Raw genomic sequence first — 13,122 nt, 5'->3', positions numbered from 1 at the left:
TATATATATATATATATATACACATACATACATATACTGTCATGAAAAAGTTAGGTCACTGAATTCCATGGTTTTCTGTATTAGGAGGACATCATAAAAAATTATCTGGTCCTTGGCAGGTCTTAAAATTTGGAAAATAAAACCTCAGATGAACAACATCACATTATATATCACACTGTGTTATTATTTAATTAACAAAAATTAAACCAAAATGGAAAAACCCTGTGTGACAAAGTAAGAACATACCCTTTGATTCAGTTGCCTGTAGATCCACTTGAATTAATCATTTTCTGTATGACTTAATCAGTCTCTCACATCATTCTGGAAGACTTTCGTCCCACTCTTCTTTACAACGTTTAGTCTAGTTTATTGAGGATTGAGGGCATTTGTTTATGCCCTTGATTCGTTTATTTTCAGCCGTTCTGTTGTAGATTTGCTGGTGTTCTTGGGATCATTGTGCTGTTGCATGACCCAATATTGGCCAAGCTTTAGCTGTTGGACGGATGTCCTCACATTTGACTCTAGAATACTTTGGGATACAGAGGAGTTCATGGTCGGCTCAATGACTGTGAGGTGCCCAGGTCCTGTGGTTACAAAACAAGCCCAAAATCATCACCCCTCCACCAGCATGTGTGACTTCTGGTATGAGGTGTTTGTGTTGAAATGCTCTTTAGGTTTTCACCAAACGTGGCATTATGGCCAAACATCTCCACCTTGGTCTCATCTATTCAAAGGACATTGTTCTAGAAGTCTTATGGTTTGTTTAGATGCAACTTTGCAAATCTACAATGTGCTGCCATGCTTTTTTAGATAGAAGAGGCTTTTTTTCTGGCAAGCCTTCCAAACATGCCAAACTTGTCCCATATTTTTCTAATTGTACTGTCATGAACTTTATGGTTTCACTTGTTAGCTGAGGCCCGTAGTCTGCAGTGTAGTTCTTGGGTTTTCTGCCATTTCTCTGAACATTACGCGGTCTGATCTTGGGGTGAATTTGCTGGGACGTCCACTCCTGGGAGGATTGGTGTCTGTTTTGAATGTCTTCCACTTGTGAATAATCTTCCTCAGTGTAGAATGATGGACTTCAAATTGTTTGGAAATTGCGGTGTCACTCTTCCCAGATTGATGGCAGCAACAATTGCTTCTTTAAAATGATTGCTGATGTCTTACCTCCTTGGCATTGTGTTAACACACCTGAAGGCTCCAGACCATCAAACTGACAAAACTTCTGCTTTTATAGAGATGCTCACACTTGCTGATGATCAGTTAATCAAAGGCATTTGATTAGCAGTGTCTGACTGCTACTTACCCTCTTAATTCCTATGTTAATAGTATGGGTGTCCTAACTATGTCACAAATGTTTTTTCCATTTTGGCTTTATTTTTGTTAAATAAAAAATGGCACGGAGCAAAATGTCATGTGTTGTTCATCTGAGGTTTTATTTTCCAAATTGTAAGACCTGTCAAGGACCAGATATTTTTTTATGTCCTGATACGGAAAACCATGGAATTCAAGAGGGTGTTCTAACTTTTTCACATGACTTTCGCATTTTTGTACATGACTTTTATATATACAGTATATTACTTCTGACATAGCATGAAAATAAAGCTGTATACAGTTTAATATGGAATATAATATAGTTAGTAAGGGAAGCAGTATTAGTTATTTTTGTCTCTGATCACATAGGACCAATGACAATGATACAGTTAGCATATGTTATCATTTATATTTTATTAATATATTTTAATATCCATAATTAATCATTTTTCTTTAGACAAAACGTTAGGTAGTTGGATGGGATTTCAGTAGAAATTCCAAGTGACGGAATAATAAATTAAATGCTGAAAGATGCACAAACACATATGTTGACCTGAAACTTGACAGTGGTTGAGGGCAAGAGGACCTGAACTGACCCAGTGAGGAATGTTCTGGATCTCACATCTCTTTACATGACCGGACCTGACACTGGCTTGGTGAACGTCTTAACAGCTCATGTGGTCAGGTAAACAGGATTTAAAAGATCAGTTCAGGGGCGAGGGCTATTGAACTCTCACCTCATATCACATGCACAAAACAATTCAGTGGACTACTTCAGCTCAAAGTCTTCATGTTGTACTGTACAGCTGATAAAAAAATGGTTCGCAAAAGCACATGTGACACCTTTTGTGTCATTATGGCATTATCAAGACCAGATGATGATAATATCAAACTGTTCATTCAAATTTGAGGCAGGAGTGGTGCCATGTGCAGAAACACAATATATGGAACATCATGCAGAGCTATGGTTGATAATATGAAACCGATTATTAACATTAGAATGATAAAACATTAGATTAAATGGATAAGATTAACAACTAAAAATGTTAAATGTTTGAAACATGTAGTGATTGTACAGTACAGTTTTACAAAAAATATCCATGTCCTTATTATATGCTTCCAATTTAGTTTGAAGTCCTTAAGCCTCAAAAATAATGGATTCTCTGAAGGGAAAATCCCTTCTAACAGATTTTAAAAGGCTTAGTGTAAAACGTGCTTGTTGGTAAAGCAGGCCTTCTGTATGGTTATATAAAGAGCCATACCATAAATTAAATGAATTGAACATATAGCGCATTGTTTGCTTGAGGACACGGGGTTGAGCACTGCAAAAGGCAATGACGGTATGGACCCTCAGGATTATACAAATAATACCAAGGGGGATTTACATAGATACATCCAACTTCTTGCAGCTCATAAATGCCATGATATTTAAATAATCCGCTCTTCCTGGAACAACTGTTGCTCTACAAAATCATAGCCAGTGTTTGAAAGACTAAAGCCACTTTAATGGCAAAAGAAAGCTTAGCGTTTCAAACAAGTGCTTTAACCAAATGTCAAGAGGACAAGAAAATATATCCAACAGAACTTTCCTAATCAGGGGACAATGTCAGCAATAGGCAGCTTTATATACAATGTTTTTGTAAGAGTCATCACAGGACAAACTGGAAAGACAAGAGCATCACTCAATAATATCACTCGCGCTACATCATGTGAAAAGAAGAGAGCGAAAGAGAGACAGAAAAAAGACTGTAATAATAGTCCTTCGCAAACGTTTACTGTGGTAACTATAGTTTAAGCTAAAATATCAGAGTTGCTCTAGTTATTGTTACCACAATAAACTATATATGTCTGCGAAAGTAAAGACATAACACATTCTAAAGTTTTATATAAATGTGTTGCATTAATAATACAGAACGCTACCTACCTAGAAAATCCAGCTTTTTATTGAAGGTTTCTGAATAGGTGTCTTTGTGCCTGGAAAGGATAAAAGCAGCTCTATTATGTTAGGTTATAATACAATTTCTAAGGGTATTTTTTGTTTGTGATCATTATTTCTGCACAATGATTAGCCTAAATTACTCAATTTGTTTACACACATTACACAAATGCGGGAACAACAATGATGCCAAACATTAGTTCCTCCTGCTCCTCGTTTCCAGCCGGTAGAAATTAATGCGACATTACGCGGAAAAGTCATGTTGTAATACACAATGTATTACACAGGCCAGCGCAAACTTATGATATTTATGTGATATATATTCACAAACACCCCTTTATATGCATTTACCAACAGTTATTGATAGGTTAACGAAGAATTCGCCGACGTTGTAGTAAACTCTTCATAGTTCAGTCAGTTGTTATGGTTAACAATCTGGGTTTTTACCATAGACTGTGGTTTTTACTGGGTCATCGGGTTCAAATATGGACCCAAAACACAAAAAACTGCTCCGATCTCAGCGGCTTTTTCTGGCCGAGGAGCTTTTAGTGGACGACATGATCATACAGTATTTATACCAGGAGGAGATCTTAACGGAGCGTCATTTAGAGGAGATTCAGTCTGAGTCGTCAAATAGAAAAAAAACGCTAAAGCTGCTGGATATTCTGCCCACGCGGGGTTCGCGCGCCTTCCATCACTTTATTCAGTCATTAGAGAAAGATTTCCCCTGGATCAAAGACAAATTACTGCGACTGTGTGCTGAAGACACCGAGTCTCCTCCTCCGTCCTTCACAGGTGAGTCCTGCGTGGGTGTACTTGGCTATCGTTTGAGCCACATCTGACAGAACATCCCTTTGGGCTAGCTTTAAGTCGAAAAATACGATTCATAAATAATATAAACAAAAGGAAAGTAAGTACAAGTAAGCACACATGCTATAAATGTCCTCATTTACAGAATAGCCCGATTTATACGCTTGTTTTAAAATGTACTGGTAGCCTATTACTATACTTGTGGGGACATTTGGTCCTCATAACATAGAACAGTCCAGGTACACACACACGCACACACATAGTGGTGTGTGAACTTTATTGTTAACATAAGAGTGGGTGTGGCCATTTGTAACTTACTGTAAATGTATTTAAATAATTGTATTATTTATCACATTATTTTATTATCGTATTCATAAACACATTGATTTGTAGTGCAAATGGTTTTATAGTCTACTGTACTTTACTATCTTCTAGGCCTAGTTATTTATCTGTAGCTCTTAATGAAATCTCACATATTCACAGAAAATAGTCAACATTACTTACGCCTTGAAAACTTAGGTGGATATGCAAATCTACACTGTTTGAACAAATGTCTCCAGACACTGAGGCAGGCATGTCTCACATGTGTGCGAGAGAATAGATATATAATATAAAAATGTTATTTTAGTCAAATATAATAGATATTAATATTGTTATAGTTGTATTGTATAGTTTTTAATAAAATACAAATAATAATATATAACTAAAATAAAAATAAAGTAAATATCACAATATAACACATCAACTAAAACATAATTGTATTTTATAACATCATTCTAAGCCATTTCAAGGCACCAGTTGCACTACACGTAAAGCATTTTGTAGTCAGATGTGTTTCTATTGCCTCGCATTGCTTTCCAGTTTCACCTGATTTCACGCTCTGTCTCATAATGAAACTATTCATTTTTTTAATTGAGATGAGGTTATGAAAGCTAGAGGTCAAGCTATTACATCTCCCGTTTCTGACCGGAGGGTTAAATAACAAGTACTTTAATTGCCCTTCCTAACACTAATCCCTAACACTAAACCCTCTGTTACTAATTCAGAGAACCTACAGGAAATGCATTTAAAGCATAGCAAATTTCCATATGATTCGAAAACGAATGTTTTTGCATATTTACAGTCTGTGAAATGCCTTATTTACATCCACACCAGTCTGGTTTCAGACATTTGTAAAAACAAAGGAGTTCGCTGCATGCACTATGTATATTTCAGCTGCTGTTTCGCTGAAAGACGGCTTATTATCTGCTTTCTGTTGTTTTCCCATGTGAGAACGAAACACCCACTAATAAACAACCCTACACTGACACTCCGCATCCCTCTTTTTAGTCAGTTAACCGAACCCCAGAACACCTTTGAAAAAAACCCAAACCCCTTCCCTCCTAGAAAAACAAGACGTAAAAAGAAAAACAGAAGGAGAGCGAGGTATAAAAAGAAAAAAAAGAGCTGAAGTTGTGTTTTGAGTCTCTCAAGGCCAGGCCGGCTTGGTGCGCTGCCCTGGTTTTCCATGAAAGCTGCATTAATTCCTGGCACTAGCTCTGGGGCCCAGCACTCTCGCCGAGCATCCTCCTTTCTAGGAAAAATATAATCAAAGCTGTTTGTTGGCTGCTCTCCCTCTCCCTCCTGTCTCCAGTTACTGAGTTGAAGATTTTATTATGGTTCAGATGGTAATAAATTGGGGGATGGGGTGGAGTTAGAGAGAAAGCATAAAAGAAACGGAGGGAAAAAAGAAGCGTGCTTGCAAATTTCTTGGAAGTCGAGGACGAGCGCTACTCTGAGCAAGCATTCTTCACACTTAAGTACTCGCTTTAATTTTAAAGCTCTTCTTAGCTTAATAGGTTTGAGTCGTCAGGGGCCGTTCAGGGACACAAACGGTTGTGGTGCTTTGTTCTTCCTTTGCCGCTTTTATTGTCATCCGCTGCTCATATTATTAATATTCATGTCACTATGAATTTGGATCTTGACACCAATGATGTCATTCTGTTGGCATGGGAACATGTTTTTCATTCAAGTTGCTTTCATTCTCCATCGTTGTGACAGGCTCTGAATCTGCAGTGTCACGGACACATTAATAAATGAGACGCATGTTCTGGTTGAATTTAACAAAGCACCATCCTTATGATCTTATTACCTACTTTGAAATCGAGATCAGTCAGGTGGGGACACAATATCCTCGTTTTAAAGTGCATTTGCACACCTGCGAGTCAAGCGTATTCGCATGTTTATTTATGAGATGCTCGCTTTAAGGAAAATTATGCAAATGGTTCCTTAAGCCTTCACCTACGGGTTCTGGGAATTATCGTACCTGATGCTGTAAGGTTTTGAATTTTAAGTTGTTTACAAGGCTAAATGTTCTGTGGCAGGCCTCTAGACAAATTTATCACAACTGGCTTCCATTATAGCAGAAGTTAGCATGTTCAGAACCCTTGGTGACTGCTTGTTAGTGCGGTTGTGAGTCATTCTGGGAGCTTTCTTTTCCAAATCGGCTTGTATGAGACCTTGATCAGACATATTTTTGTTGTTGTTTTGTTCTTTACTTTGCCAGTTTTAGCCAAAGAACTGTCAAAAATGGAAATTTATTCAAACTAATGATGGTAACACTTTAGTATGGGGACTAATTCTTGGACACAATATCCTCGTTTTAAAGTGCATTTGCACACCTGCGAGTCAAGCGTATTCGCATGTTTATTTATGAGATGCTCGCTTTAAGGAAAATTATGCAAATGGTTCCTTAAGCCTTCACCTACGGGTTCTGGGAATTATCGTACCTGATGCTGTAAGGTTTTGAATTTTAAGTTGTTTACAAGGCTAAATGTTCTGTGGCAGGCCTCTAGACAAATTTATCACAACTGGCTTCCATTATAGCAGAAGTTAGCATGTTCAGAACCCTTGGTGACTGCTTGTTAGTGCGGTTGTGAGTCATTCTGGGAGCTTTCTTTTCCAAATCGGCTTGTATGAGACCTTGATCAGACAAAAGGCCATATTTTTGTTGTTGTTTTGTTCTTTACTTTGCCAGTTTTAGCCAAAGAACTGTCAAAAATGGAAATTTATTCAAACTAATGATGGTAACACTTTAGTATGGGGACTAATTCTCACTATTAACTAGTTGCTTATTTGCATTATTAATATATTGGCTGTTTATTATTACTTATAAAGCACATTCTGCAAGACCATATGCTACCCTAGTTTTTCAAACTTAGTTGCTTTTTCATTGTTTTCATTTAGCATTGTTTTTGCATTCCCTATCAGACCAGAATGTGTAGGAAGTTGACAAACAGTGCTCTACATGATCAGTAACATGTGTCCACCAGACTGGTGCTCCAAGTCATCAGACCACGATGACTGTAGTATCTGTTATTTGCACAGCTGCATTTGCGTGTCTTATATCTTCAGGTCAATCCCTTATACGTTTTTAGTCACCCTCTGTAATACCCAGCAGCTGCCAATTCAGCTCAAGAGCTTTTGCACCGTTCTCTATGTGTTCACTTTTACAGTGTATGCCAGCGTCGCCCACAAAGACTATAAAAAAGCTTGAGAACTAGATATCCAGCACATAATATTATCTGGCGGCATATGGCATACATATGGTAAAACATTCACATACAATCCTGTTTCTGTATAACAGAAGCACAGAATTTAGTTTTTTGTGTGCTATATAGCTGCTGGACGGTACAGTGCAACCAAAAGGAAAAATCTGTTGTTTCAAACCTGTATGATGTATTTTTTCCTCAAGTGGACACAAATATAAATTTTTTGAAGAAATAATTTTGTTCGCAAAGAAAACAAAAATAACGACTTTATTCAACAATTTCTTCTCTTCCGCATCAGACTTTGCACGTTCACGACAGTACCACGACACACAGAGACTGACACAGAAGAGAAGAAATTGTTGAATAAAGTCTTTATTTTTATTTTCTCTGGCACAAAAAGTATTCTCGTAGCTTCATAAAATTACGGTTGAACCACTGATGCCACATGGACTATTTTAACAATGTTCTTACTACCTTTCTGGGCCTTGAACGTGATAGTTACGTAGCTGCGCGAGGTCAGAAAGCTCTCGGATTTCATCAAAAATATTTTAATTTGTTTTCCAAAGATGAACGAAGGTCTTACAGGTTTGGAACGGAACGGGGGTGAGAAATTAATTACAGAATTTTCATTTTTGGGTAAACTATCCCTTTAAGAGATCCTGAGTTCATAGTGAGCAGGTAATGTTAAGCTCCAAATAGGACCAAAAAAAAAGTTGTACATATGATTTATATTTTAGAACCCCTGAATGGTTCCAACTCTTAATATACACTAACACCATTCCAAACTTAAGTATTTTTTGAAAGAAATCTCTTATGCTCACCAAAGCTGCATTTATTTGATACAGTAAAAACAGTAATATTGTGGAATATTATATCTCTTTAAATGAATTTTAAGATTTAATTTATTCTTGTGATGGCAAAGCTGAATTTTCATCAGCCATTAGTGTTCAGTGTCATATTATCTTTCAGAAAACAATGCAATATTTTTATGAAATAAAAATATATTTTTACATAAATATAACTTTTGATTTATTTAATGTATCCTTGCTGAATAAAAGTATTCATTTCTAATTTCTTATATATAAAGCTACACCATTTTCACCAGCATCATTCTAGGATGTAGTAACAGTGAAGTCATCGTAACGTGGGATTGATCTCTTAAGATCTTGGTTTTTCAAAGCCATTTTTTGATATAATTACAGTGAACTGAACAGATCAGGTCAGCAACATAGCAAAAAATAGATTCAACAAGTGGGTCGTTATTTTAGGAAAACGTGCTTAACCGAACGTTTGATGCGTATAAAACTTATAAGCAAGTTAATTTATAATAGCAAGCAAGATTGTTCCTAGTAACAATCACATTAGTGTCGGCTAAGCTGGACTCTTCTCCTCGTGTGACTTGTCACCTCTCTGCCTCGCCCACGGACGAACACAGGAAGGAACTTTTAATAATTTGCTTTTGAAACAAGCCAGCACAGTGCTGTTCACTTGTTTTTGTTGGAACATCACATTGACTCTCCTCCTCCGTTCCCTCCACCCATCTCTAGTACAGTCTAATTTCCAGGAACGTTGACTTGAGGAGAGTCTTCCTGTCAGAATGTGGAAGCGGGCTGCAGCGCCTGGCCGTTCCAGCTGGACTCTACACTCGAACTGACTCCTTGATGTGCTGCATCTGTTAGGAATGTTTTGTATTGACGAACAGAGACGACACTCTCATATTGGTGCAGTTTGGAGACGATTGGGAGATTTATCGAGATCAGATGTTGAGCGTCCACAGCCAATTTAGCCACCCAAGATTGTTTTTTGTTCATGTGGCCAAAGCCAAGGCTTACACATGGGCTCTATTAAGGACAGTTAATAGGTCTTAGATTTATGCTCCATTAGAACATTTTGAGCCACTTCATAACACGAAACCATCTGTCTCAAGTTGCTTGTCTAGGCAAATCTTTATAGTTCGACAACAGAGAGATTTTGTGTCTGCATGCATTGCTGCCATTCTGATTTATATGGAGCTGGATTAATAACTTCAACTGATTGTGTCAGTCATCTGAAAAATAACAAACCATAAGTGCTTTTGTGCTGGCCCAGTCAGTTCAGATTTGTACTTTCCCTGCTCATATTTTTACGGAGAAATACCATTTATTTTTGCAAGCAGTTTTTTTCCAGAATGTCTTTTTTTTTAAATAAACATTTTTTATTTACTTACAAAAGTTAAATAATAACCTAAGTTATAAATGGCAAACATATACATTTACCCAAGAAAATATATTCTTTGTGGAAGCGATACTGATCACTGACAACAAAGTTGTTAGGCCAGAGCCAACCAAAAACATAATCAATATATTTTTTTAAAATATAAAATAATAATAATGATATATAATAGAATACATTCTATATAAATAAAATAATAAATTTTATATAATATAGAATTTATATGTTTATGTGTGTGTGTGTGTGTGTATTATCTACATATACACACACACACACACGGACACACATTTAATTTTATATATAAGTTTTATATACATGTAATGTTATATTTTTGTTTTATATACATAATTATATAAATGTAAATTATATTATGTACATTGATTTTTTTAAATTAAACAATTATTTTTATTATGTAATTGTCTTAATTACAATTATTTTAAAAAATAACAAATTTGTCATGTTTTTAATGCACATTAATAGCTCTGGTCTGATAGTCTTCGTGTGAGTGTGTACTTTCCACAAAGGATGTATTTTCATGCGTAAACTTAATTATTCATTCCATTCTTTTTTCTTTAGATGTACAACCATAAGCCACATATGTTTGACCGGACATTTCCATTGGAAAGAGGTGTAATCTTATCTTTCAGTCTGCAGGATTTTCCATTTAGAGCACATCCAGTAATCCAACTGGAATTCCTTACTTGGGCAGCAGAATTGCAGTCATAAGGAATGAGATGGAACGTCTGAAGCCTGATAAAAACTGGAATGTACTGAAATCACGTTTGAATGTATGAAATGTACAGTCTCAGAGGAAGCCAATCACATCAAACCACCATAGTCAGGCCGTTTTAACAACAAAAAAACTATTTTAATGATCAAAAATTGTGCTTATATTTAATTTGAGGCTAATTTGAAGTACACTGAAAAATGTTTTAAGTGCAAGTTATTTATTTTTCATTGGCTCAAGTTAAAAAATATAGATGTGAATCATTACCCTAAATATTTTTTTTAATTGGATGAATGAAAAAAAAAATTCAGTGTAATTTGTGCCTGGATTGCTTGCATGATCATGTTTGTTCTGTGTCATCATGATCAATTTTCAATCTTCACATGATCAGTCTTCACAAAAACCTGTATTGAGCCTAAATGTCCTCAATGAACCCTCCTCTACTGTCCCCATCTCTCTTCAAGAGGAAACAGGAACATTAATGTCACATTGTGATGCTATCCTGCAGGTTTATGTGAGGTTAGATGTGAAATTCTCTGGTTTATATTGTATATTATGGTGATATATACGCCTGTGACTTTCCCTCTTTTTAACTTCAGATAAACAAGCCCAGTCCTGTGACGTCATGCTTGTTGAAAAGCAGGGTTTATTGTGAGATTTCGTGGAATTTTCCAGAGATACGACACAGCTTGCTGTTCCCTAGAGGCTGTGTGTGGGCGGTTCACTATGACCCTGCCCAAAATTAACGAATTTACTTTTCCTAGAGAGACAGAGTGACCTGTTTTAGGAAATTCAAACTCTCACACACATGCACGCTCGCTTACGTCTGTATTTTTATTGCCTTTAAAAAAAAAAAAAACATATTCCTAGTCCTTCAAATTTACTGCATCCTCTCACAGGGATGTTTAATTAATTATGTAAACACTTTCTGCTGTTATGAACGAACTCACGGACACTTCATATAACAAAAGCGTGATGGATAGGCTATATATACTGTACGTCAGAGCTACATGTGTCTCCATACGGCCTCTTAAGACGAAGGTACGGTGACTGTCCCCTCAGATCAAGGCTTCTGCATACTTTATGTTCTTAAAGTGCACAATCTGTTCCCTCCAGCAATCTGGAGTTAAGTGTCCACTGTGCGCGTGGAAATTGAAGCTGGAATGGTCCATCCTATAAAAAAGAAACAATTCTCAGAAAAGTTAAGCATTTCGTCGAAACCCAGGCAATGTTCTTTGCAAAGCACCCTCTCTCTCTCTCTCTCTCTCTCTCTCTGTTTTCGTTCTTTCTTTCTACACTATATTTTTTATCCATTAAACATGTATCTAATGTATTCATTTTGATTAAAAAATTCAAATAAAACCTCTTTTTACTTTACCAGTTTTTTCTTTTGTTTTCATCAACTTTAATCGTGATTGTGCTATAGACATTTTACATTAGTTTGTCGTAACATAACCGACTTGTGTTTTTAGTTTTGTACTTTTTTAATCATATTTAGTGCGAGGCTGATTCTCAAAATGTCACTGAAATGCTACTTTTTTCCTGGTAACCAATATAGTATCAGGCATTTTTGTCAGCAAAATAAAATAAACTGGGGTGATAAATATGCCTGGGAATATATTGAGTACAATGGCAAAACTGTACACAAAAACAAACACAGAATGTGACCACAGAAGTTTAATGAGTAACAAATAATCCAACTAAAGTATCCCTTTACTGAATTAACTAAATGAGTCCATCAGAGTGGTTAATAAACCTGACTCACTTATTGAACCACAAGTTGAAATCTGTGAAATTTGTAATTTTCTTGTCAGAATGAGGCCTTTTTTTTGTACTTAAAAGTTTGTGAACGTTAATTCAGCATCATTACTACTCATTGTTCAAATGACAGTGTGTACTTAAAGATTTGTTTTTTATTGTTTATTTTATTTTATTATATTTAAGAATATATTTAAATGAATTTATGTTAATATAAAATTTTTTAGTATTTATATGTTATATTTTATGTAATAATATTATTACAATATTAATATTTTAAAACTTTTATTTTAATACAAAACATTAAAACCATCACTGGCCATTCTTTTGACTAGGGATGCAGCGATTAACCGGTTTCGCAATTAACCGCGCTTTAAAACGTCACGGTTAATTAATCGTAAAGGTTCCGCTAAACCGAGTGTTTCTGTTACACGGAACGGAGCTGTTGCAGCTTGCGCAAAACGAAATTTGGGTGCACCAGCTTAAAATGACATGCTTATCAAAGGCACGGACGCTACTACATGCATTAGATGAACTGTGACAGAGGGACCAAACAGCGAAGCTTTATTTCCACCAGAGAAATGCTTGTCGATAGTGTGGGACCATTTTGGGTACACCAAGAATGACCAGGGTGTCATTTAAATATTGCTGTAAAAAAAACTGCTGCTAAAGAGCGAATTCATAAGGGATAATGCACGGCTTGCTGTACATTGAACGTTACAGATCGTTAGCTCCGCATTCTGCCTGCTTCAGATCAGAAAGAGATGAAATAGTGCTGTAAGATCACATTTATTTGAATTAATTAATTATAACATTTAGCTACTTGAATTAATTAT

General features: G+C 36.0%; 1 protein-coding gene across 1 annotated transcript in view; it reads left to right on the top strand.

The window, feature by feature from the left end:
- The first annotated feature begins 3,484 nt into the window (after positions 1-3,484).
- The window catches only part of LOC107590265 (death domain-containing protein CRADD-like), a 13,983-nt gene continuing 4,345 nt past the window's right edge, over positions 3,485-13,122 (top strand). The window contains exon 1 of the mRNA XM_016278957.1: positions 3,485-4,045. Coding sequence (XP_016134443.1) covers positions 3,736-4,045 — 310 coding nt within the window. The 5' untranslated portion in view covers positions 3,485-3,735. The remainder of the gene's footprint in view (positions 4,046-13,122) is intronic.

The sequence above is a fragment of the Sinocyclocheilus grahami genome, unplaced genomic scaffold, assembly GCF_001515645.1.
Source record: "Sinocyclocheilus grahami isolate Dianchi unplaced genomic scaffold, SAMN03320097.WGS_v1.1 scaffold8.1, whole genome shotgun sequence".
Classification (NCBI taxonomy): domain Eukaryota; kingdom Metazoa; phylum Chordata; class Actinopteri; order Cypriniformes; family Cyprinidae; genus Sinocyclocheilus; species Sinocyclocheilus grahami.
Note: the sequence above shows the minus strand (reverse complement) of the source record. Positions and strands in the feature narration are given on the sequence as shown.